Here is a 22275-nt window from a genome sequence, read left to right as displayed (position 1 = left end):
CAGAAACCCGGATTAGGGTGTACTGCTCCAATGATCTGATATCAGATCAATCTTTTTAAATTCGAAAATATTCTACCTATAATTATGACAAGTCAAATGTCCGCTAGCTGCAAAATTTTACCGCGACAACTTTTACGATGTTCTGATGCATTTGTACTCTGGCATGGTGTCTACAACTAAATACACAATTACTATGACAAGTACAGCAACAATTTTACTCAAATATTATAAAAGTTGTTTTTGTTTCGTGCCAGGCGTGAATTCACAATAGGGAATCACATTTTCACGATGCGTGTGAAATGTCAGTCTGCAAGGTCCCGTCAAATAAGGCCTACTTGGAAATACATTGAATCCTCCTATTATTGGTGCTGCAGCCCGCAGCCCAATCAAAAAGTACAAAATTGGCCCGGTAGCACATTTGAGTTTGAGACCTCGGGTTTAAAACATGTTTTAAACTCAGTATAATATAACACCGTTTGTTTAAAATGCAACCCTGAGGGTTACCATATCAGAATTAGCCTCCTTTCAACAGCAATCAAAAATGTCCCCCGAGGAGACTCAAATGTCCTCCTTTTTGACAATTGGTCCTCCTTTAAAGGTTTGAAAGCCAGGCGGCTGTAGAAGGGCAACTACAAACTTTCATAAATGACACGAAACGTGGACTGCAATTGCGATTACACGTTAGAGCGGGTCTTTCGGGCGTCGAGTTACGAAAATGACCTATTTTTGTCAACATAATAAGATTACCCGAAAACCTTTAACGAATTACTTGTGTTCTAACCTTACTAAAGATGCCGGCGGTATTACTCTCCGGCAAACGTAGAAGCTCTAGCGGGGATAAAGACCGCGGGACGGAATTTGGCTTCTCGGCCTGATAATTTTGATGGTCAAAATATAGTCATCGTAGGTGATCAGTAGACTTATAAGAAAAGTCGTGTATTTCTACTCAAGTACAAGTACAGATTTTCAAGGCATGTCACGTTACTTCCAAGTAGGCATAACTTACGTGGGTACTATGAAACGTAAGTACATGTACTTCGTTACTGACCATCTCCGGCCCGGCAAATTCTATGTCACAAAGACCACCAACTCGTCATGATCCAACGCTCCTAGTTTCCGATTGCATATCAATATAATGTAGCTGGTTTACTTAATAGCCGAGATACTACTATTCATGCACTACATTATATTTTAGAATTATCGTATGTTTGAATTAGGAAAGGAGTACAATTTCACAATTTCAGACAAGTTAGTTCATCAAGACTGAAAGCAGTGAGTTGATTTCGTCCGACTCCCGATTTACATACTTTTTACTTAAATTTACTGTTGTTAACTTAAAAAAGTCATCACTTTCGATCATACCACGAATTGACATTTCGAACGTCCGTCTAAGCCTCATTTATGCTCATTTTCGCTGCTATCTGTCCATAATCCTAGCTATAAAAACTGTAATGGCCAAAAAGAGGATAGTTAGTCGTCCTCGGAGGACATTTTCAAAAATCCGAAAAATGAGGACAAATCCTCCCAAAGGAGGACGTACGGTAACCCATGATTTTAAAACTTGAACCTTGACACTTACGCTTAAAATACCCTTCAGATTAAACTAGACATGGTTTACAGACAGGCCTACATAACACCATGTTACGAAGTCTGGAAATAAAAGTCGAAGACATCAGTCTACAGTTAGGTTCAACACTTGAAAATGGACAACTGTCGCATATCAGAAATTAATGTCTTATACATCACCACAATCCACAATCAGTATTGAATGTAGATCCATTGACAAAATGCTGTGTCTCACCATTCATGTCCTGTGAGAAATAGAGCAGTAATATGATTAATCACCGACGATGGACCTATCCTTACTATAGCACCCTTGCGAATTTTCGGATCAAGGTGTAACTCTAATGCCAGATATATTGGAATGGTCAGGTCTGCACTATGTGGATAGTTTTATTACATTTCTGCATATCCATTTCATTAACAGTCATGCAAAGGCCCATTGGTTTATTTACAGCTATCAAATCGTTTTGACCACTGCTTACTATACGCCACGTCTTAGCCATAGTCACGATCAGTTTAATAATAATTTCATCATTTCAAAATACCACAAGACTGCGATACGACGAAAATATAGGAAGGTGTCGAATTGACCTGAAGTAGTCTTCGACATCAAACATATACGTGGGCCAAGGCCCTAGCCGATGTGGAGAGGAGGCATGCACACTGAATGAAACGTAACAGAGGATAACATAAAAATGCAAGCGACAAAATGGGGTATCATGTGACGGAAGGCACGATCGATATGTCTGGTCGTAGTCCGGTAAACTTGAGGGCTAATTAGTATTCACTCTACGCATAAAGTAAAGCGTGCGCAACTTACAAAGTAGGATTTCTTACAGCCGTTCATATTCGATGAGTTCACAGTTCCTGTGTGGTATAGAGTTTGTAATTGTTTGCGGTTTCTAGATGTTGAAATCTGGGCATTGATATAGGAAGATATTCACCAACGAAGAACATTGTATACTTTACTGGCAAGTTATGAAGGCGAACATTTGCTAATTTTCTTTTCAATTGTCCCATCACATACAACATTAAACTTCCCCATGTTGTAATACGGTAGATCAAACTTATCACCTTAATCCGCGGTTTTATTTTTTCATATGCTCGCGGCACACAACGTAGGCCTACACTATTGATGGTAAATTACACGACAGATCGGGGTGTAATGAACAGATATCAGGATGTCGACACGACCAAGTATTGTTTATCAATCTAACATCCACCTACAACAGTGGCAGATGCTTCTCTTCTCGGCTGTCTGTCTTTTCACGCCTTACACGCTATTTTTATTCGCTTCCTTCAGTCTTTTTTGTTTTGTTGTAAAGACGGCGTACGAACAGCGACGCAGTATTAGGATACCAGCTAGCGATTGATGTATCGACTGTAAGGCCGTATCCAAAACAAACGGCTTTTAGCAACATAAATATTACATCACTTGCGTGAAGAACCTACCGCGAGGGGCTGAAGGCGTCAGGTTCCATCTAAAGAACTATGGTATTCTTATGCCTACAGTCTGCAATTGACACACAGTGATATGGCCTCGTAATGTTTATGACTGTACGCACGATCGAGGAAGTGAGTGCTGTCGCTAGCAATTGTGATGGCCTTACACGTGTAAATTGTAAGTCATAAGCGGCTCATTACGGTGTTAAAGGTGGGTATCGTCGTTAAAATACATCTATCTGTTTTACCTCGATGATGTACACATCATGAGGACAAGTATCATGGTGATTGAGTGAGTGTGCGTAGCAGTCCTTTGCAATTTTTATTGTTACCGCGTTTTCTGTAGTGCTCCAGGCGTATAGTTTTTCGTAATTCTACTACCAACAATGACTATCCTCAAAGCTAGCGCGTAATAGGCACTCACATAGGTCCCACTGTTTTTATACAGTACGTCTAGCGTTTGAGTATTACAAGATCACCGTCGTATCATAGCCTAAAACACGGGCGTAACTAAGGTTCGGACTAGAGGGGTCCGAATACTATCCATCAATGTAAGCAGCATAATGTCATACCACAATAACTTGAAGCGCCAATAGGGCACGTCAGTAGTGTAGGTACCTGGATTTCGTGCAGGCCAATCAAATTTCGCCACGTCGCCTTAATTGCCACGCCTACATTGCCACATCATCCGCCCATTGCCGCACCTATACCACACCCATTGCCACGTCTATAGTGCCACATCATCCATTGCCACATCATCACCGCATTGATTGCCGCATCTATACGCTGCACATCATCAACCCGCGCGATGTCGATTGCTACACCTATGTCACTCATTGCCACGTCAAAACTTACCTAAGCTAGAATCGAACCTGGTTTGGTTGGGTATAATTTCACATCGCTCACCACCAGGCTATTGAGCAAACTAGCCGTATTGAGCTGTTTTGAGAATATAACCGCCGATTCTCTCTTAAATTCCGAGACAACACCTTTTTCGAGTAATAACACATAAATGTAAGACTATGTTCGTGTGCACTTATAACACCTGTGTCATCATTAATTAGTCAATGATTTTGAGGAATTCTGCGAATGCAACTTGATAATGCAGATATCGCCACCATAAATGTCTACAATGACGCGAAAGCTCACGCGCATATTGCTGAATACTATTCCAAGAAATTGACGCGTGTAAATGTGCCACGAATACAGTTGCTTACGATTCCAAAAAAGTTGCGCCACATCGACAAAGTGAATTAGAACATTCTAAATAAAGTTGCGTTTCCAAGAAAACGCCGCGCTGGCGTTACGAATTAGAATGTTTAGTTCCGACGTAAAGCAATTCGCATTCTGAAAACTTCACATTTCTATTACAAGTATTGCCATGTGCGCAGGGATGCAGGCATCGCAGGCATAAGGTAAGATCAATGTATTTTCGTGCCAATTTAAACTAAATGTAGCTATAATTTCTCGATGCAGCATTAGCTTACGCGAATTGTGAACGCAGATTGATTTACGTTGAGATTTCTCCAATAGCTAACGTAATAATGAGTTCTGTGCGTGGCTATAATGTTAACCGGCAATATAGCCGAAGTCGCACAAATTCGAATGTATATGCAAGTTTTCTGTTAAAGGTAGACTATCTAGGCTCGGTTATTACTCGAATCTCGCTGTGGTTATAAATTAGGCATGCTAATGCGTTGAGTTTTAAGCTGAAACATCCTATTTCACGCAGCCAAGAAGACTAGTACCGCAAGCAAGCCCGGAACAAGCATATAGTGACAAAGCAGATTACGCAACACTGAAGGTGGGCTATTTCATTTCTTGACTATACTGAAAAATCGACAGCGTACCGCATATAGCTATAATTTTTCAATGCAGCAATGCACTTCGGATTAAGATATATAATATATAGCAACGTAGATGTTTTATAGAATATATTAGATCCAATACCTATACTAAAGCCGCAAACGCATTGGAGCATACATGGATAATGGGCGCAGATTGAATTACACCGAGATTTCCCCTATATCGCATCATTTAAATAGCTAATAACGTAATAATGAGTTCTGTGCACGGCTATAATGTTAACCGACAATATAGCCGAAGTCGCACAAATTCGAATGTATATGCAAGTTTTCTGTTAAAGGTAGACTATCTAGGCTCGGTTATTACTCGAATCTCGCTGTGGTTATAAATTAGGCATGCTAATGCGTTGAGTTTTAAGCTGAAACATCCTATTTCACGCAGCCAAGAAGACTAGCACCGCAAGCAAGGCCGGAACAAGCATATAATGACAAGGCAGATTACGCAACACTGAAGGTGGGCTATTTCATTTCTTGACTAATATTGAAAAATCGACAGCGAACCGCATATAGCTATAATTTTTCGATGCAGCAATGCACTTCGGATTAAGATAAATATATAGCAACGTACATGTTTTATAGAATATATTAGATCCAATACCTATACTAAAGCCGCAAAACGCATTGGAGCATACATGGATAATGCGCACAGATTGAATTACAGCGAGATTTCCCCTATACCGCATCATTTAAATACCTAATAACGTAATAATGAGTTCTGTGCACGGCTATAATGTTAACCGACAATATAGCCGAAGTCGCACAAATTCGAATGTATATGCAAGTTTTCTGTTAAAGGTAGACTATCTAGGCTCGGTTATTACTCGAATCTCGCTGTGGTTATAAATTAGGCATTCTAATGCGTTGAGTTTTAAGCTGAAACATCCTATTTCGCGCAGCCAAGAAGACTAGTACCGCAAGCAAGCCCGGAACAAGCATATAGTGACAAGGCAGATTACGCAACACTGAAGGTGGGCTATTTCATTTCTTGAGTATACTGAAAAATCGACAGCGTACCGCATATAGCTATAATTTTTCAATGCAGCAATGCACTTAGGATTAAGATATATAATATATAGCAACGTAGATGTTTTATAGAATATATTAGATCCAATACCTATACTAAAGCCGCAAAACGCATTGGAGCATACATGGATAATGCGCACAGATTGAATTACAGCGAGATTTCCCCTATATCGCATCATTTAAATAGCTAATAACGTAATAATGAGTTCTGTGCACGGCTATAATGTTAACCGACAATATAGCCGAAGTCGCACAAATTCGAATGTATATGCAAGTTTTCTGTTAAAGGTAGACTATCTAGGCTCGGTTATTACTCGAATCTCGCTGTGGTTATAAATTAGGCATGCTAATGCGTTGAGTTTTAAGCTGAAACATCCTATTTCACGCAGCCAAGAAGACTAGCACCGCAAGCAAGGCCGGAACAAGCATATAATGACAAGGCAGATTACGAAACACTGAAGGTGGGCTATTTCATTTCTTGACTAATATTGAAAAATCGACAGCGTACCGCATATAGCTATAATTTTTCGATGCAGCAATGCACTTCGGATTAAGATAAATATATAGCAACGTACATGTTTTATAGAATATATTAGATCCAATACCTATACTAAAGCCGCAAAACGCATTGGAGCATACATGGATAATGCGCACAGATTGAATTACAGCGAGATTTCCCCTATACCGCATCATTTAAATACCTAATAACGTAATAATGAGTTCTGTGCACGGCTATAATGTTAACCGACAATATAGCCGAAGTCGCACAAATTCGAATGTATATGCAAGTTTTCTGTTAAAGGTAGACTATCTAGGCTCGGTTATTACTCGAATCTCGCTGTGGTTATAAATTAGGCATGCTAATGCGTTGAGTTTTAAGCTGAAACATCCTATTTCGCGCAGCCAAGAAGACTAGTACCGCAAGCAAGCCCGGAACAAGCATATAGTGACAAGGCAGATTACGCAACACTGAAGATGAGCTATTTCATTTCTTGAGTATACTGAAAAATCGACAGCGTACCGCATATAGCTATAATTTTTCAATGCAGCAATGCACTTAGGATTAAGATATATAATATATAGCAACGTAGATGTTTTATAGAATATATTAGATCCAATACCTATACTAAAGCCGCAAAACGCATTGGAGCATACATGGATAATGAGCACAGATTGAATTACAGCGAGATTTCCCCTATATCGCATCATTTAAATACCTAATAACGTAATAATGAGTTCTGTGCACGGCTATAATGTTAACCGACAATATAGCCGAAGTCGCACAAATTCCAATGTATATGCAAGTTTTCTGTTAAAGGTAGACTATCTAGGCTCGGTTATTACTCGAATCTCGCTGTGGTTATAAATTAGGCATGCTAATGCGTTGAGTTTTAAGCTGAAACATCCTATTTCACGCAGCCAAGAAGACTAGTACCGCAAGCAAGCCCGGAACAAGCATATAGTGACAAGGCAGATTACGCAACACTGAAGGTGGGCTATTTCATTTCTTGACTAATATTGAAAAATCGACAGCGTACCGCATATAGCTATAATTTTTTCGATGCAGCAATGCACTTCGGATTAAGATAAATATATAGCAACGTACATGTTTTATAGAATATATTAGATCCAATACCTATACTAAAGCCGCAAAACGCATTGGAGCATACATGGATAATGCGCGCAGATTGAATTACACCGAGATTTCCCCTATATCGCATCATTTAAATACCTAATAACGTAATAATGAGTTCTGTGCACGGCTATAATGTTAACCGACAATATAGCCGAAGTCGCATAAATTCGAATGTATATGCAAGTTTTCTGTTAAAGGTAGACTATCTAGGCTCGGTTATTACTCGAATCTCGCTGTGGTTATAAATTAGGCATGCTAATGCGTTGAGTTTTAAGCTGAAACATCCTATTTCACACAGCCAAGAAGACTAGCACCGCAAGCCTGGAACTAGTTACAAGCATATAATGACAAGGCAGATTACGCAACACTGAAGGTGGGCTATTTCATTTCTTGACTAATATTGAAAAATCGACAGCGTACCGCATATAGCTATAATTTTTCGATGCAGCAATGCACTTCGGATTAAGATAAATATATAGCAACGTACATGTTTTATAGAATATATTAGATCCAATACCTATACTAAAGCCGCAAAACGCATTGGAGCATACATGGATAATGCGCGCAGATTGAATTACACCGAGATTTCCCCTATATCGCATCATTTAAATACCTAATAACGTAATAATGAGTTCTGTGCACGGCTATAATGTTAACCGGCAATATAGCCGAAGTCGCATAAATTCGAATGTATATGCAAGTTCTCTGTCAAGGGTAGACTATCTAGCCTCGCTTAATACTCGAATCTCGCCATGGTTACAAATTCGGCATGCTAATGCGTTGAGTTTTAAGCTGAAACATCCTATTTCATGCAGCCAAGAAGACTAGCACCGCAAGCCTGGAACTAGTTACAAGCATATAATGACAAGGCAAGCCAGCGTTCAAGGCTACATCTTTGCGCAGCTATATCAAAGAAGTGTGCCGAGGTCGTATCAAAGTCGCTCAACTATAGCATAGATTGTACCAGCAAAATGCAAATTCGTATTAAGGGTAGCCTGCATAGTCCCACTTATTACTCGATGTTCAGTACCGCCGTAATGTAAGCTGCGTTTACTGTAGGAGCGAAGTCACTCAATACAAATTCCTGGTTCTTGCTAGATAATGGTAATATGTAGCCACTATCACCTAACCGAAAGCAAGTCGCTACTGCTGATTTAGAGTCTACTACTTTGAGATGATTGCTATAATGAACGTAGCGAATATCGCCCTTAAACGTACTAAGCAAACTTTGAAACTATTGATTTTATTCGCATATACATTTACACAATTTCATATTCTTGCTTCAGCTCCTTGACGAAGCGTCGCACGATCGAATCATTCTTGCGATGATCTTCACCGAAGGAATTTAAATAACGTTCCGTACTCCATCCGCGCGCCTTATGGACGATAAAGCTTAGACAATGATGACCGCAAGCTCTGGAACGTTTGTGCTGCAGACGCTTTATAGAGCAGGTATAATTTTCTGGTTCTATAAAGCAGGCAATCTCGTATTTCAGTGGCATTAAGCCAAAACTATCGTGAAAATGTGTCTCATCCTCATCCGCGTAAATGCATATCCAGTGACTTCCGATTTTTCGAGCTTCGTCATAATTGATCACGATAGCATAAGGAGGAGGGGGTCGCCTCGGCAGTCGATCGATAGGAAATGTGCCAAGGAAAATATGTTTTGTTGACTCGCAGCACCACAATATTTGGTCTATTTCATCCCCGTTCATAGCACGGTCACTTTACGACTGCTACTGATTTGCAATAGCTTCTGGAATTCCATGAAACAGAGCAAAGTAGTTTCCGCTGTTAGCCCGCCAGCAGGAAATGTGATCCGTAAACTTAAGGCACCACTCTTTTGTAAGTCAAAGCAATCATCCAAATCATCAGGGCGCAAATTATAAACCAGTAGACAGAAACCACTAGCGAACTCTTCAGGTGTTAGGAGTCCTGTGTTTCTCTCCATTGCACCCGTACCCTCAATCCGGTTATGGTAAAGCTCCGTGTAATGACCCTTATCGAAATCTAGCTCATAACCTCCCTCCGGAATCAGAAATCCGTTCAGTTTCAGTTCGAGTCGTTGCATATTATTGTGTATGAAATTATAAGGATTTTTCGTAACATCTCCTTGAAAGGCTTTCGTAGCTACCATTCCGATGATTAGGCGAGAAGGTAGAGTCCCGCTATATAGATTCCCGATATCTATCTGCGTCGTAGCAGCCGCAAATGTTCGGGTGATCAATTTCATGTCGATATACGGATATTTCGCCTGGGCATTCACCATCATCGCTGTCTTCACATCGTCGCTGACTCGTACGCTACATAACTGTAATTCCTTTTTCGTTAAGGTGAATTGACCGCCAGCATCTCCCATCATGAAAAAGCTTTTCGGATTCAAGGTAAGCTCAAACTCGAGAGGCACGTCATGTAGGATGTAGCGGTCTTGCAGACATAGTCCGTGATGGATTTTTGCACGTATTTCCACCACGTTATCATCCTTATAGGCTTTACTCCTGTTGTAATATCCTTTGTTAGCCGAGGCGTTAGTTCCACCAATCGTATTCATTTCTCCTAAAGTATCTTTTCTCCATCCTGAGGCCCTCAGTGTGGTACTTTGCACGTCAAGCGGAGCGAATAAATTGTGCAGATAGGACGAATAACACTGTACTTTTATATCTTGTTTCAAAGTTTCGTTAGCGACTTTAATTTGTAGTTGAGAAATCAAGGAATCCAAGATATTATTTACAACTCCAACATCATCGTCGGGTCCGATTGCTTCGCCATCTTTCTTTAATTGTAAATGAAATAAGAAATAGCTCTCGCTCAAATCGTTAAAGTCTTCTGAGCCTTCAAAGCGGAATGTTATCACACTAGAGTTGTTCGAAATCGGCGCTATCTTGATGATTCTTTTCTTTTCAACGCTAGTCTGTGTCGCGGGAATGTGAAATAAATCCAATGAGGGATGTACCCCCTCCGGGGACTGTACATGAATTAACTCCGCCATCTATCAAGTCTCAAGTAACAAATGATGCTTATCGCCGTGCAATATATATTTAATCGAAAATATCTTTGCGACGTCTCTTTTTCGCGATTTTACGACCCCGTCTTGGCATTTTTCTTTTTCTCAGTAAAGAATCGAGAGCGTTCCCAGCGGCTTCTTTGCCGCGTATTTTAAGACTATCACCGACATTCTCTCCATTAAGAACATCAGAGGCTACTTGCGCACCGGTATGTAGTAGACGCTTCCCGAGTGATTTTGCACCTTTCGAAATTAGGGGCATAACGCTTCTTCCGAACGAACGAAATAAGTTTCCAAGTCCATGACCTCTCTGCACTTTACCCCGAAAAAAATTGATATCACCACCGCTCTGTTGGTGATAATAGTTTCTGAACGCCTCCCGATCACAGCAATAATGACTCCTCATGATGTCTCAAAGCAAGTGTGAGATGAAGAGGCGCGTTCCCAAACTTTATAGCTTCGCCTTTATCATCACGAAGCATAACGCGTATCTCGCTTACTCGCTCCGTATTCAGAGGAAAGAAATATATTTTTTTGAATAGCATATGCTGATATTCATCTATTCCTGTCGTAACGCGGATATTGCGTAGTAGAGGCGCACTCGTATCACCTACAATTTGAGGTGTGATGACATCCGTATAAACTAAAACGTTGGTCACGGACACAGGTTCCCCTTGAAAGTGAATTTTTCTTCGTCTATGTAATCCACCATCTAGCTCTACCTCCGAACGAGCGCCTCCTCTGAGAACGGGGTTTCTATTATCCATGAAAAGTCTCGGACCGCTGGAACTCTTGTAGGGTCCCGCTATCAAGACCGGACCAGAACCATCTACCCAAATAAATCGTGCTTTTTTCTGATCGTGATTGATACGCTTCATCAAACTAATTTTATCATGATAATCACCAGCCGGGAAATAATAAAAATTATTATCGCCTTCCGCATCATTCACGTACCATAATAAGCCGTCGTAAGGCTCGAACGTGGGCTGAAAATTATTTTTAAAAGACAACTCGGCAAGCCCTATCTCCCATTCACCAGAATCTATCGGTTTCGCGAGATCGATAGTAAAATCAGACTCGTGTGACGTAATATGAATATATTTCATAATGCAACTCCCCGTCTACGAAAATGCAATACAACACTCGAAGGAGAACTTCGAAAGGGTATTTTCTGTCCCTTCTCATCAAGTAGCGATATTTCGACACGTTCTAGCCTATTTATATTAACAGGGAAATAAAAAGGCTTCGTGTAATATTTCGAAAATGATTTACGATCGTTTACCTGTACGACGCGTAACAACGGTAAGAGCCTACCGCTATCTTCTTGTGGCTCAATGATATTACAATGAACATAAACGAAATCGATAGTCGGATCATGTCGCATGCGAAAGTTCAAATGAATGATACCCTCGGTGAAAAAATAATTCCACAATGTACAATTAGTATTCGGGAAATGAAACACCAATAACTCCTCCTTCGTTTCCTTATACATAAGAGCACCGTACAATTCTCCGAGGCGTAGCAAGCTACTATGCCCTATGTCCGTCTCTGGTCGCAATTTGTCGGTTACCTCGTTATGAGGTATAGAGATAGACATACTATGATTTTCAGGGAAACATGTTACTTTTGCATCAGGATTGTCTCTTTCCAACGATCTATACATGTCATATAACGAGTCGTATTCTCCCAATTTAAAATGAAATTTTCTTGTTCTCTTTTGCGATCTGATCCCATACCTATTCTTCGTGATCCTATACTGTTTTTGATAATCCGTAGGGAAGGAGATCTCAGCCAGAGAAACTTCTGTATCTTCCACGTTTTTCGGGACGTCCAGTTCAACGCAATAACTCGCTGTTGTATTATCAGGAAATTTATCCATGGAAGCGTTCGAAAATAGCGTGACGTAGCTCATATTTTGAGCTTGGGATTCGGAAGCATATAACCAACGCAAGAGGAGAGCAGTGATATCCAAAGCTCTTTGTTCCCATTCGAAATGGTAAGATTATAGAGAGAGAACGATACGATGACCAGTATGATTACTAGTTGCGCCAAAAACTGATAAAGGTTCCGACTAGACGATATCCTTCTTATCGACCCAGCTGTCGAATCCACTTCCATATCCCAACCAGCGCACTAAATACTGTTCTCGTCCCGCGCGTTTACGCCTTCTTATAATCTTCTCGACACGCCAAGTTTGCGGTTCTTTTACGCGTTGGAGCTCCTCTCTATAAAATCTACCCTGTATGACTTCACCACCGTAATCACGTAAGCGATACATTGGGGGATCTCCCTTTTGGGCGTCTGCGATATAGAAAATTTCCCGTTGCCAGTTGGGTAGGCTGCTTTTCTCAAAAAGATTTCGAATTTTCGATATACGGACGGGTACTCCTACAGCGAGGTCGGGTTGTTTAGCTTCTTGAAACCCGTAAAGTCTTCTCCAAACCGATTCCTGATTAGACGAATTCACTTGGTTTGGGGCCATGGCAATGCTACGATGGTACGTCCTGTTGTAGGAGTAAGTAAAGTCATCGAGAGCGCTCACGTAATTCCTCGTGTTATTTTTTGTGAAAAATCGATACATAACGCCTTCATAGTACGAATCACCCTTTCGACGACAGAGGATTTTAATTCGCTCCTCGTATAGAAATATCTAACTTTGTTCTCCTTTAGATAGTTCTGGAAAGCGCGATTGGTGTATTCGCTACCTTGATCGGTTTGTAACACTAACGGTACGCGTTCACGAAACACACGTTTGAAAGCAGAAATCATACTTGAAGCAGTTTTATTTTTAATCGCTATCATCCAAAGGTATTTGCTAAAAATATCAATCACGACCACCACAAAACGAAAACCGCTATTGTACTTTGAAATAGATTGCAGATCCATCAAATCGCTCTGAAACTGAGCATTGATACCGGAGACCACTACACGTTCACGCCTAAATTTCTTACGTAACGGAAAATGAAAAGTATAAGTATCTTGTCCTTTAAGCCATTCTTTTTCCTTTTGCAAATAAGCGCCCCTATACGATTTGGGCTGTTTCGGATCAAAATAGTCTACGTCTCCCATTCTTTCCCGTATATACGGGGATTAGGCTTACGCTGTCTCTTATAAAGCCAGGGAAACGAAGGTTGTGGAATCCGGCGCGGGCGTTTCTTTTGCGGGCGCTTTTCTTTCGCTACGGGGCTCGCGAGCCCCGTGTGTGCGGCGGGAGGGCGGGCGGTCGCTGCGTCTACGTCTTTTCTCAAGTTTCTCAGTTGAGCAATACCATGCCTATACAGAGCTAGTTTCTCGGAAGCATTCAATGGAGAACTTTTAATTTTCGATATATGTTTATCAAATTTCTTTTCCCATTCGTCCTTGCTTCGAAATGCGGGGAATTGTAGTTCACGCATTCTTTCCGAAAAGTTTACCCAACAGACTCCCGATGACGGGGATTGCAGCGCCTAATATAGCTAAAAGAGACTGATTAGAAAAAAGTTGCTATTTTATCATAATTTTTTATACCTGAGAGGAATCCACCCTTTTGTAGCACCCTCCGTTGACCTCTGCGAGTTTTTTGCGCCAGCAATTGTCTGATATCGGATTTGTGTTTTCCAAGCCTCAACTTTCTAGACGGGGAGATACGTACTGTCCCCGAAGCCAAGTTATGAACGCACTGGCAAACGCAACTTAAAAATTGATTGTTCGATAAAAGTTCTTTTCGCTGTTTCCCTTTAGCGTTTTTCAAAAGTTTTAATTTAACGTGATAGTCGCTCAATCGTTTTCGAGATATGTTACTTCCCCTCTTCGACATGTTGAATGCCCTAAAATCTGTAGCGCGAGCTGTATTTATTCTTGATATACCGTCAACTTTTGATGTGGGAATATTTTGCTGCGAAGACGATAATTTTCGTCTGTCTCTTGCGTCACGTCGACCAGTATGTACGAGAACGGTTTTCGAGTTGCCTTTTTATAAGCCTCCGTAAGGAATCCGGCTTTATCCGGGAACATTTGACGTGAAAGAAAACTGATTTGACTCGCATCACGGGGATTTTTAAATATCACGATATAGCTCGCGCTCAGGGTCATATCCCGAAAGCCTTGGCCCCTATAGAATAAATTTTGACAAATGAACACGACACTAATCTTTGCGTGATGGCTGTATCGAGTGAATAGATCTCTGGCCTCTTTCGCTTCCGTCATCATGTCGTCGATCACCAAGAGAACGTGCCTATTTCCTTTCTGTAACTTTTTGAGCTCGGAGAGCCCTTGCGAAAATTCTACCCCTTTCATTTTATCGTATAACGCCTGATAATTATTATACAACCATACAATTTTTTCAGGAGCCGGTCTAATCATCTTCTCTGCGTTCTTCACCAACTCATAAGTAAAATAACTCTTCCCGCTACTGCTCGGACCAGCTACGATCATCCGAAACGGAGCATGCAATGTACGTATTCGATCCATTTATTACAGAGATAAAGGCAATGTATGAATTCCATCATCAAGCACAATCCTTTTATAATAACCATAACTCAATGCACTTCGATATTGCTTATACGTAAACATATCGCTCCCATAGCAACGAAAACCACTATTGACGCCACCCGTGATCGATCTATTTTGAAGAATGGAAATCTTTGAAAGTTTTGTTGGGCGTTTTTTGAAGCCCTTTCGAGCTGTACTTATCGCTGTCGTGTTAATGCCATTGCAATAGACGTCAGTCCAATTCCAACAAACATGAGGCTCTTCCAAACTTTATTGTTACCGAATGTTGTGTTATCGAAATATCCTACAAAACTGTCCTGAAACAATAATAAAAATGTTAGCCTTCCAAATCTTACAGAAAGTTAGCGTAGCCTACTTGTTAGGTAATTCGAAGTTCGCTGCGCTTGGAAAGTAAATTACAGTGCTTTGTGGGAAAAGTTGAGAACAAAATTATAAGGTGGAATCTAAGGTTCGAGGGATGATAAGGGTTCTGGGGATCGTAGTACCTCGAGCTATAGATAATAATTCCTAAATCCTTAGTAAGGCTTGTAAAATCGCTTACCCATCCTCCGTTTTGCGCTATCCACTTTCGTCTTCTACTACCAATGTAACTCCCAACTGTCTGTATGATACCTTCTATATGATCACCGCGATGTTCATCCTCCTTATTCCGAGCAAGAATGCTAGCGACCACAAAAAGAGAGACAATCCTACCCCAATTTTCTTGGGTATCTTTGAAAATTCCATCAGCTATCATCAGGAACATTCGCTCGTCGGGTGAATATTCTTCATATTTTTCATCGACTTCTACATCACAGTAGCGAAGACGTTTAGAGAGCGCGTTTACGATAGTTCGGTGTCGCTCAAACATTTCATCCCCAACTCGCCGTAAGGTTCTCTCTGCTTTCGTATTTGCCTTAACGCATGAGTCGTCGAGTTCGTAGATGATATAATTCCTCGCCAAGGAATATGCTCCGGATGTAATTTCATCCTTTTCTTCAGTGAGCGAAGGTGATACTCGTGATAATTCCATGGTTTGAGGATAATAGCGAGTCAGAGTTCATTTCAATAGCGTCTTAGGGACTTTAAAAATGAGTTGCTCGCCGCAACTTACAATTTATCGAGCATACGACATGAGTAAAGCGAGAATTCGTAGGCGAACATCGATCTTTATAGCGTCTAAGTTCTATCCCAGGGGTATATGTACTATCCGAAAGTGACGAAGTTCTATATGATACATTGTATATGCGCTATCCAATAGCTCATAAGTACTATGATCATCGAGGCATAAGCAGCTTCGCAGAGGCTACCCTTAACAGGAAATTTGTGTATACATTTTATATGCAAAATCTATGCTATACTTCAGCGTATTCGGCTTTAATAGCTCCTAACATTATAGTAGCACCGTCGCAGCTTACATTATAACGTTATTAGTCGCCGCTGGCGTTTTACTATGGATTTAATTACCCTTATTCTAGACATGCAAAAAATTATGCAGGTATTAGTATTAAGCTCTACTCAGTAAACCGCGATCTGAAATAAGTCGTAGGGATGGTACTACAAAAAATAACTATACATCGTTTTGTATGGCCACATATTGTAGTGTTGCGACATAGACCGAACGCGTCAGTGTAAGTTTTGAAAGCTGGAAAAGATACGCTCGTATTATTTGATTCGGATATTAATCCTGCGGAATCTCAAGTTATTCGTAGTCATTGGAAGGATAATTGCATCATAGATGTGCAGGAAAAAGAGATCTTTCGATTTGTGGGTGTCGTCAATATTCAACGAAAATCCGACCATATAATTGTGCGGGGGTCCCATTGTTGAAATTGAATTGATCAGCGTAACGTTATACATACTGCGCTGTATCGAAAGCATCAATGCCAGTTGAATATCGTCGAAGGGCTGTCTATAATGTTAATGACATACAAGAGCCCTAGTTATCTAAGCTGTGGATTTGCATAGCTGCTTGTTGATATATATGAATACAAGAATGGAACTCGTGAAGCGACATCGAAACATCAATCTGGAGGATTTCAGCAAGTGAATCGATGCAATGACGCACAATGATATCATTGATATATTATGCTCTTTTTCGAAATAAATGAGCTCGTACACTATACAATGCTATTTCAATGAGACTGAGTAAGTGTCAGCTAAAGTATAAGACATAAGGTCGGCACTGAATCGTTATATTATGGGAATCGATCCGACTTCTCGGGATCGTAATTAAATGAATGTATCGACAGACAAGTTAGTTGAAAAGTAAAACTAATCTCAGTAAAGTAAAACTAAGTTCCGATACACTATAGTTTAATTTTTTTAAATTAATGCATGAGTCAAGATGTCATTTTTTAGGTATTAATCATCACCGCGTGATTGTACTCGTGGCATTCTTACTAACATTCTAATTATTGATAACACGTACCAGGAACGGATATGAGCTACGTGGCTTTTTTCTGTGAGCAGTCGACGTTCTAATTTTCCGTGATACGACCTAGGGGGCCTATCATTCGATCGGTACCAAGCACATATTTCAACGGTGCATAGCTCAATATCGGTATAAAGCATACTGATCATGAGAGTATATCAATTCGGATAGCAATGTCGAACATTGATCAAAGCGATTCGCTACCTAAGCGTAGTGTGGACCCTACAAATTACGCTACATTCAACTGCGCTTGCATCGGTAACACAAGTAGCATAGGAATAGGCGAAGATGAAACTCGGATGGGTCCCATTGAACAGTACCAAGCTATGATAAATAACAGAGGGGAAAAGATTTGTGAATGCTATGCGAAGCATAGAGATGTAACTGTTTCCCCATTGAATGATCCCGTTTTCTATAACATGACACGCTATGCTCGTAGACTAAGCACATTCATGCGGTGGCCGGATAATATCAATACCTCCGGAACCGAGCTCGCAGACTGCGGATTGTTCTATTTGGGCTATAAGGATCATTTAAAGTGTTTCTCATGCGGAGGGTTGTTTCAAAATTGGTTGCCGTGCGATGATCCCTGGCTCGAGCATGCAAAGTTTTATCCTGCGTGTCCTTTTCTCATCAAGCGGAAGGGGTTGCAATATATTCGTAATGTCTGTTATGCGACACCTAATATAAGAAGAGGCTCGACTAAATTTGATGGCGAGGTGGAATTGCGTGATGACTGTTGTACTTATGTTTGATATTTCTTTTCAAAGAATGAGTCTAGCAATCCGTGGAGATACTATTCTGGCCCAGGGGCCCTATAGAAAAGACTTGTATCTTTTTAATGACATCACAAAATTACGTATCGAAGCTTCGAATGGAGCAGAATTGACCTCGGATCAACTCTTTGTACATGCCACAAGCGGGGTCATTCAGAAATATCGAGCCACTCTGAAGCATGAAGGAGGTTTGGTCGTTACGTATACTCGCGACGGGATCGAGCATTATCAACCTCTGAATCCGGCTGACGAATTCGTCATCTATTCGCCCAGCGTAGTTGTTCCTAATCCCGACCTTCCGCTCGTATCGTTTATACTACAAGCCAGTGATCGCTACATCAAACAAAACGGTCAGATCGAACGCAAGAACTCGGATCGCAGCGTCGGATGGCATCAAAGCGGACTACCTCGAAACATCGACCGATCCGGAGGATTTCAGCACGCGAATCGACGCAATAACGTTCAACGATATCATTGATATGCTCTTTTTTCGAAATAAATGAACTGATACACTATGCAATGCTATTTCAATGAGACTGAGTAAAGTGTGAGGAGACATGAAAAGCGCTGAATCGTATGAAATGCGGTGACTACAGGCTTCAAACCTAAAACCTAGATCAATATCGTTGGTTGATTCCTCTGTGATGACGTTATGAAATCTAGTTCAACGTTTAGTGTATTACAGGGGAATTCATATTCTCAAAAACAGCTCAGTACGCATAATCATGATATTGTGGATGGATGATGTGGCACTATAGGCGTGGCGCTTGATGATGTGGCGTAGATGATGTGGCAATGGGCGTCATATAGGTGCGATAATGGGCGGATGATGTGGCAAGGGGTGTCCTATAGGTGCGGCAATGGGCGGATGATGTGGCAATGTAGGCGTGGCAATTAAGGCGACGTGGCGAAATTTGATTGGCCTGCACGAAATCCAGGTACCTACACTACTCACGTCGCCCACATCATTATATTTAAGATAAATGCAGGTTCAACAGATAAATATACCTACCTCCGAAGAGTATTACCAACGTAGACCATTTGCAGCATGATTCGAAAAAGGTGCCCATCTTTTCATAGACAATGCAAAACCTTATCTTCAGCGTTGAAAGTGTTCATTAACGTGGCAACCAGCTCCCGGAATTACAGTGATACAGCACCTAGACTGATGGTATCACCATAGCGCTATCTAACGGCAAAAAGTTCCTCTAATAGTTTAGTAGGCCATGGATCTGTAACCTTTGTACTCGCGGACCAGGTGATAAAATATAACAAGTAGGCTAGGTGGATGGTAGCCGTTGGCTAATATGGAATACTTTCAATCATCAGATTAGAATTCATGTTCGCGGTAATGCTGCTTTGCATGATTCATTGACAATTCATTGGAAGCCTATTCCTTGTCAAGCTGATTTTGTTGCTGCTGTCTATGTTGTTGTTCGGTAAACACAATATTCCGACAACCACGGACATGTCACTGAAGGACGACATAACATTAGCAATATTCCTAAGCGGCAGACATGTAACATATGTGGCTCTCAATTGTTCTAAGCAGCTGTCAACGGTCGCATATGTGGATATCATGGCGATGGGAAACCGACACTGTAGCCTACTGCACGAATGTGCGTGTACTACTGTACAATCGACTACTGTCGATTTAGGAAAGGGTTACAATACGTACTCGTTTAGGAGGATTCGTCCTAAACTGAAATGAAAATCGGCAAAAATGACGTGAATCAGGTGATGCGGAAGTTCGAGTCAAATCAAAGTGATGCTCTACATTTACTTTTTTAGTCAACACCACAAAAGTCACCAAAAAAGTGGGTCATTCGGGAGTTGAACGAATGACGACGGACGAATCAGAATGATGACCTTTTTTTAGTTTAGTCAGCACAACAAAATTCCCAGTAAATATTTCAAAGTCACTGTTTTCAGTTTCGATCAACTAACGTTTAGGATTTTTTAAACGTGTCCTCGTTAAAAATTTGGATTTGAATAAAATAGTAGCCTATTTACGTGATTATTAAGAAGTGGTCACCGTAAATACTATTTTATTGATAATCAAAATTTTTCGATGGCAATAACTCCGCTTCCACTGGTTGGAATTGAATCAAATTTGGCGAACATCGTTTCTATAGACAACCTAACAGTTTCATGGGGTAAACAAAAAATTTTCAATTTTTTTATTATGTATTTTACATAATAGATAGAAAAACTCTCTTCTGCTGTAGCAATGCGGCTACTTGCTGGAATTAAAGCAAATTTGGTGTGCAGGCTTAAATTAGGTAACCTAACTATTTTATCAAGTAGCTAGTACGATTTAAGAAAAAAAGTAATTTTTGAATATCCCTTATCCACACTGAAAATTGCGTCGCGGGCCGGATTGCGTGGAAATAAAACCAACTGCCAACCTAGTTAGTTGACGATCATCTTAATACTGTTTCTTGTGTAGTTTTATAGTTCTAGTTGGGGAAGATGAATTGTTAGTGTAGGTTTTAGGTACAGGTTTAGGTCCAGTCGCGCAATCTAAAAAATATATAGTTGCCAACAACTAAAAATCACTTGTCGTCGTTTGGAGTGAGTCGCGATCCTTGTATTTCGTTATGTGAAGTTCATAAAACCAGCATTGCTATCTCTGAGTTATCGGTGATGTAAGTGATGTAGCCATGGTAGATTTTGGGGATTGAACCCCCTCCCATTTCCAATTCAAAAACTCGGTGTCCTGAAATGCCGATTCTGTCTCTAATATTTCTTAGCTCATGTGCAATACGGTATAATTACACCTAGTACATTGTGTTTTAGTTAGTTAGTTGCGGATTTTTAAAAGAAATTTAGTTCTAATTGTGGATTTTGATACCCATTAGTTTTTACAGCTCTGGTGCTCGCGATCCGTATAAAAAAGCTGGTAGGTCGATGGTACCAGGCCCCTGATTTCGGCTCTGTGCAGAGGCTTCAAAATTTTCACTAATCAAGACATGTGCTCAAATTTAACACGCTTTCTGACGCTTTTTATTATTAGCTACTGTCAGTTGCTATCATATTCAGAAAGTACAATTCATGGGTGTTTTAAGTAGGCTATGTTAAAAATGAGTGATAAAGCTAAACACAGAAAGTGTCGTAATGGCCAGGATTTTTTTTGCTACATATGTTACGAGAACACGTTGAACATGAAGCGATTCAATATGGGAAATGCCACCAAAAGCACTTACAAGGAGTACTTTGATATGGCTATGGCGCTGGCAGATCAAAATATACGCCCGGCACCACAAACGGTTCACCAGTATTACGCTGCAACCTCGCGCTTATGGACTCAAGGTAAAGTCTAAATCAGTGGTTCCCAACCTTTTTATCCTAATTCCCCACTTCGGATTTATTCCGAGCCTTCATTCCCCACCTAAAATCTCTATATCCATATCCACCCTTTAAAGTGCTACCTCCAATAAAATTTTGCAAGACTTTGCTTAGTAAATAGTACGTGCTAATGGGATTGTTCAGATCCCCGGAATTAATCAGTACACAATAAAATTAACGCATCGGGGAACTGGTAACCGTAAACCCCCCTCCGTAAATCTATGTATCTACCCCGGCGCGCAGCCAACAGAAAAATAGGAGGGGTTTGAAAATTTTCCAAATCTTGCGGAGTAGCTTCAATTTACATACGTAAATGCCGAATAATACATGGGTCAGATAAACTTCCTGATGTTGACGAACTCATGCGTGCGATATATATATAAGCCGCAGTAAACTACACTTTCTCACAGTACTAAAAGAACTTGAAATAACATAAATACGTAATTTCATTTGTAACGAATCCGCATGTGCTATCAATTAGCGAGTCAACGATCTTCCTTGAATACATGTTCAGCAATATGAGCTCTTATTACAACGAATCAGAATTTTTCTATCACTACGTTTCGTGACCGATGATGGTGTGCAAATGAATAAAACATTTCTGGAGATCACGTGTCGCTATCCAGGCGATTCTCGCTCATTGGACGCACTGATAAAATGAATCGCTGAATTGCAAATGACCTATGAAATATTGGGTCGGCATTTCAGCACGA

General features: G+C 40.6%; 1 protein-coding gene and 2 long non-coding RNA genes across 3 annotated transcripts; 1 reads left to right on the top strand and 2 right to left on the bottom strand.

Moving 5' to 3' along the window:
- Positions 1 to 234: 234 nt before the first annotated feature.
- Positions 235 to 20027, bottom strand: LOC145435628 (uncharacterized). Its single transcript, XR_013913920.1, has 3 exons — positions 19227 to 20027; positions 2384 to 2430; positions 235 to 1811 (listed from the first exon to the last, which is right to left on the bottom strand). It is a non-coding gene; the product is annotated as an uncharacterized LOC145435628 (long non-coding RNA).
- LOC145435627 (uncharacterized) lies at positions 7305 to 9480 on the top strand. The gene is made up of 3 exons (XR_013913919.1): positions 7305 to 7385; positions 7829 to 7903; positions 8817 to 9480. It is a non-coding gene; the product is annotated as an uncharacterized LOC145435627 (long non-coding RNA).
- On the bottom strand, positions 14968 to 16901 carry LOC145435626 (induced myeloid leukemia cell differentiation protein Mcl-1 homolog). Its single transcript, XM_080312923.1, has 2 exons — positions 15567 to 16901; positions 14968 to 15321 (listed from the first exon to the last, which is right to left on the bottom strand). Exons 1-2 carry the CDS (start codon positions 16035 to 16037, stop codon positions 15202 to 15204), a joined length of 591 nt encoding a protein of 196 aa, XP_080169049.1. The 5' UTR covers positions 16038 to 16901; the 3' UTR covers positions 14968 to 15201.
- Positions 20028 to 22275: the final 2248 nt, after the last annotated feature.

Source organism: Botryllus schlosseri, chromosome 3 (assembly GCF_051294905.1).
Source record: "Botryllus schlosseri isolate E-star chromosome 3, Bs_hap1, whole genome shotgun sequence".
Classification (NCBI taxonomy): Eukaryota; Metazoa; Chordata; class Ascidiacea; order Stolidobranchia; family Styelidae; genus Botryllus; species Botryllus schlosseri.
Note: the sequence above shows the minus strand (reverse complement) of the source record. Positions and strands in the feature narration are given on the sequence as shown.

Bases quoted from the DNA above. Each gene is read 5' to 3' on its own strand.
- LOC145435626 (XM_080312923.1), bottom strand. From the start codon at position 16,037: ATGGAATTATCACGAGTATCACCTTCGCTCACTGAAGAAAAGGATGAA. The intron at 15,322-15,566 runs GTAAGCGATTTT...TTATTGTTTCAG, and splicing joins TAGCGCAAAACGGAGGATGG to GACAGTTTTGTAGGATATTT.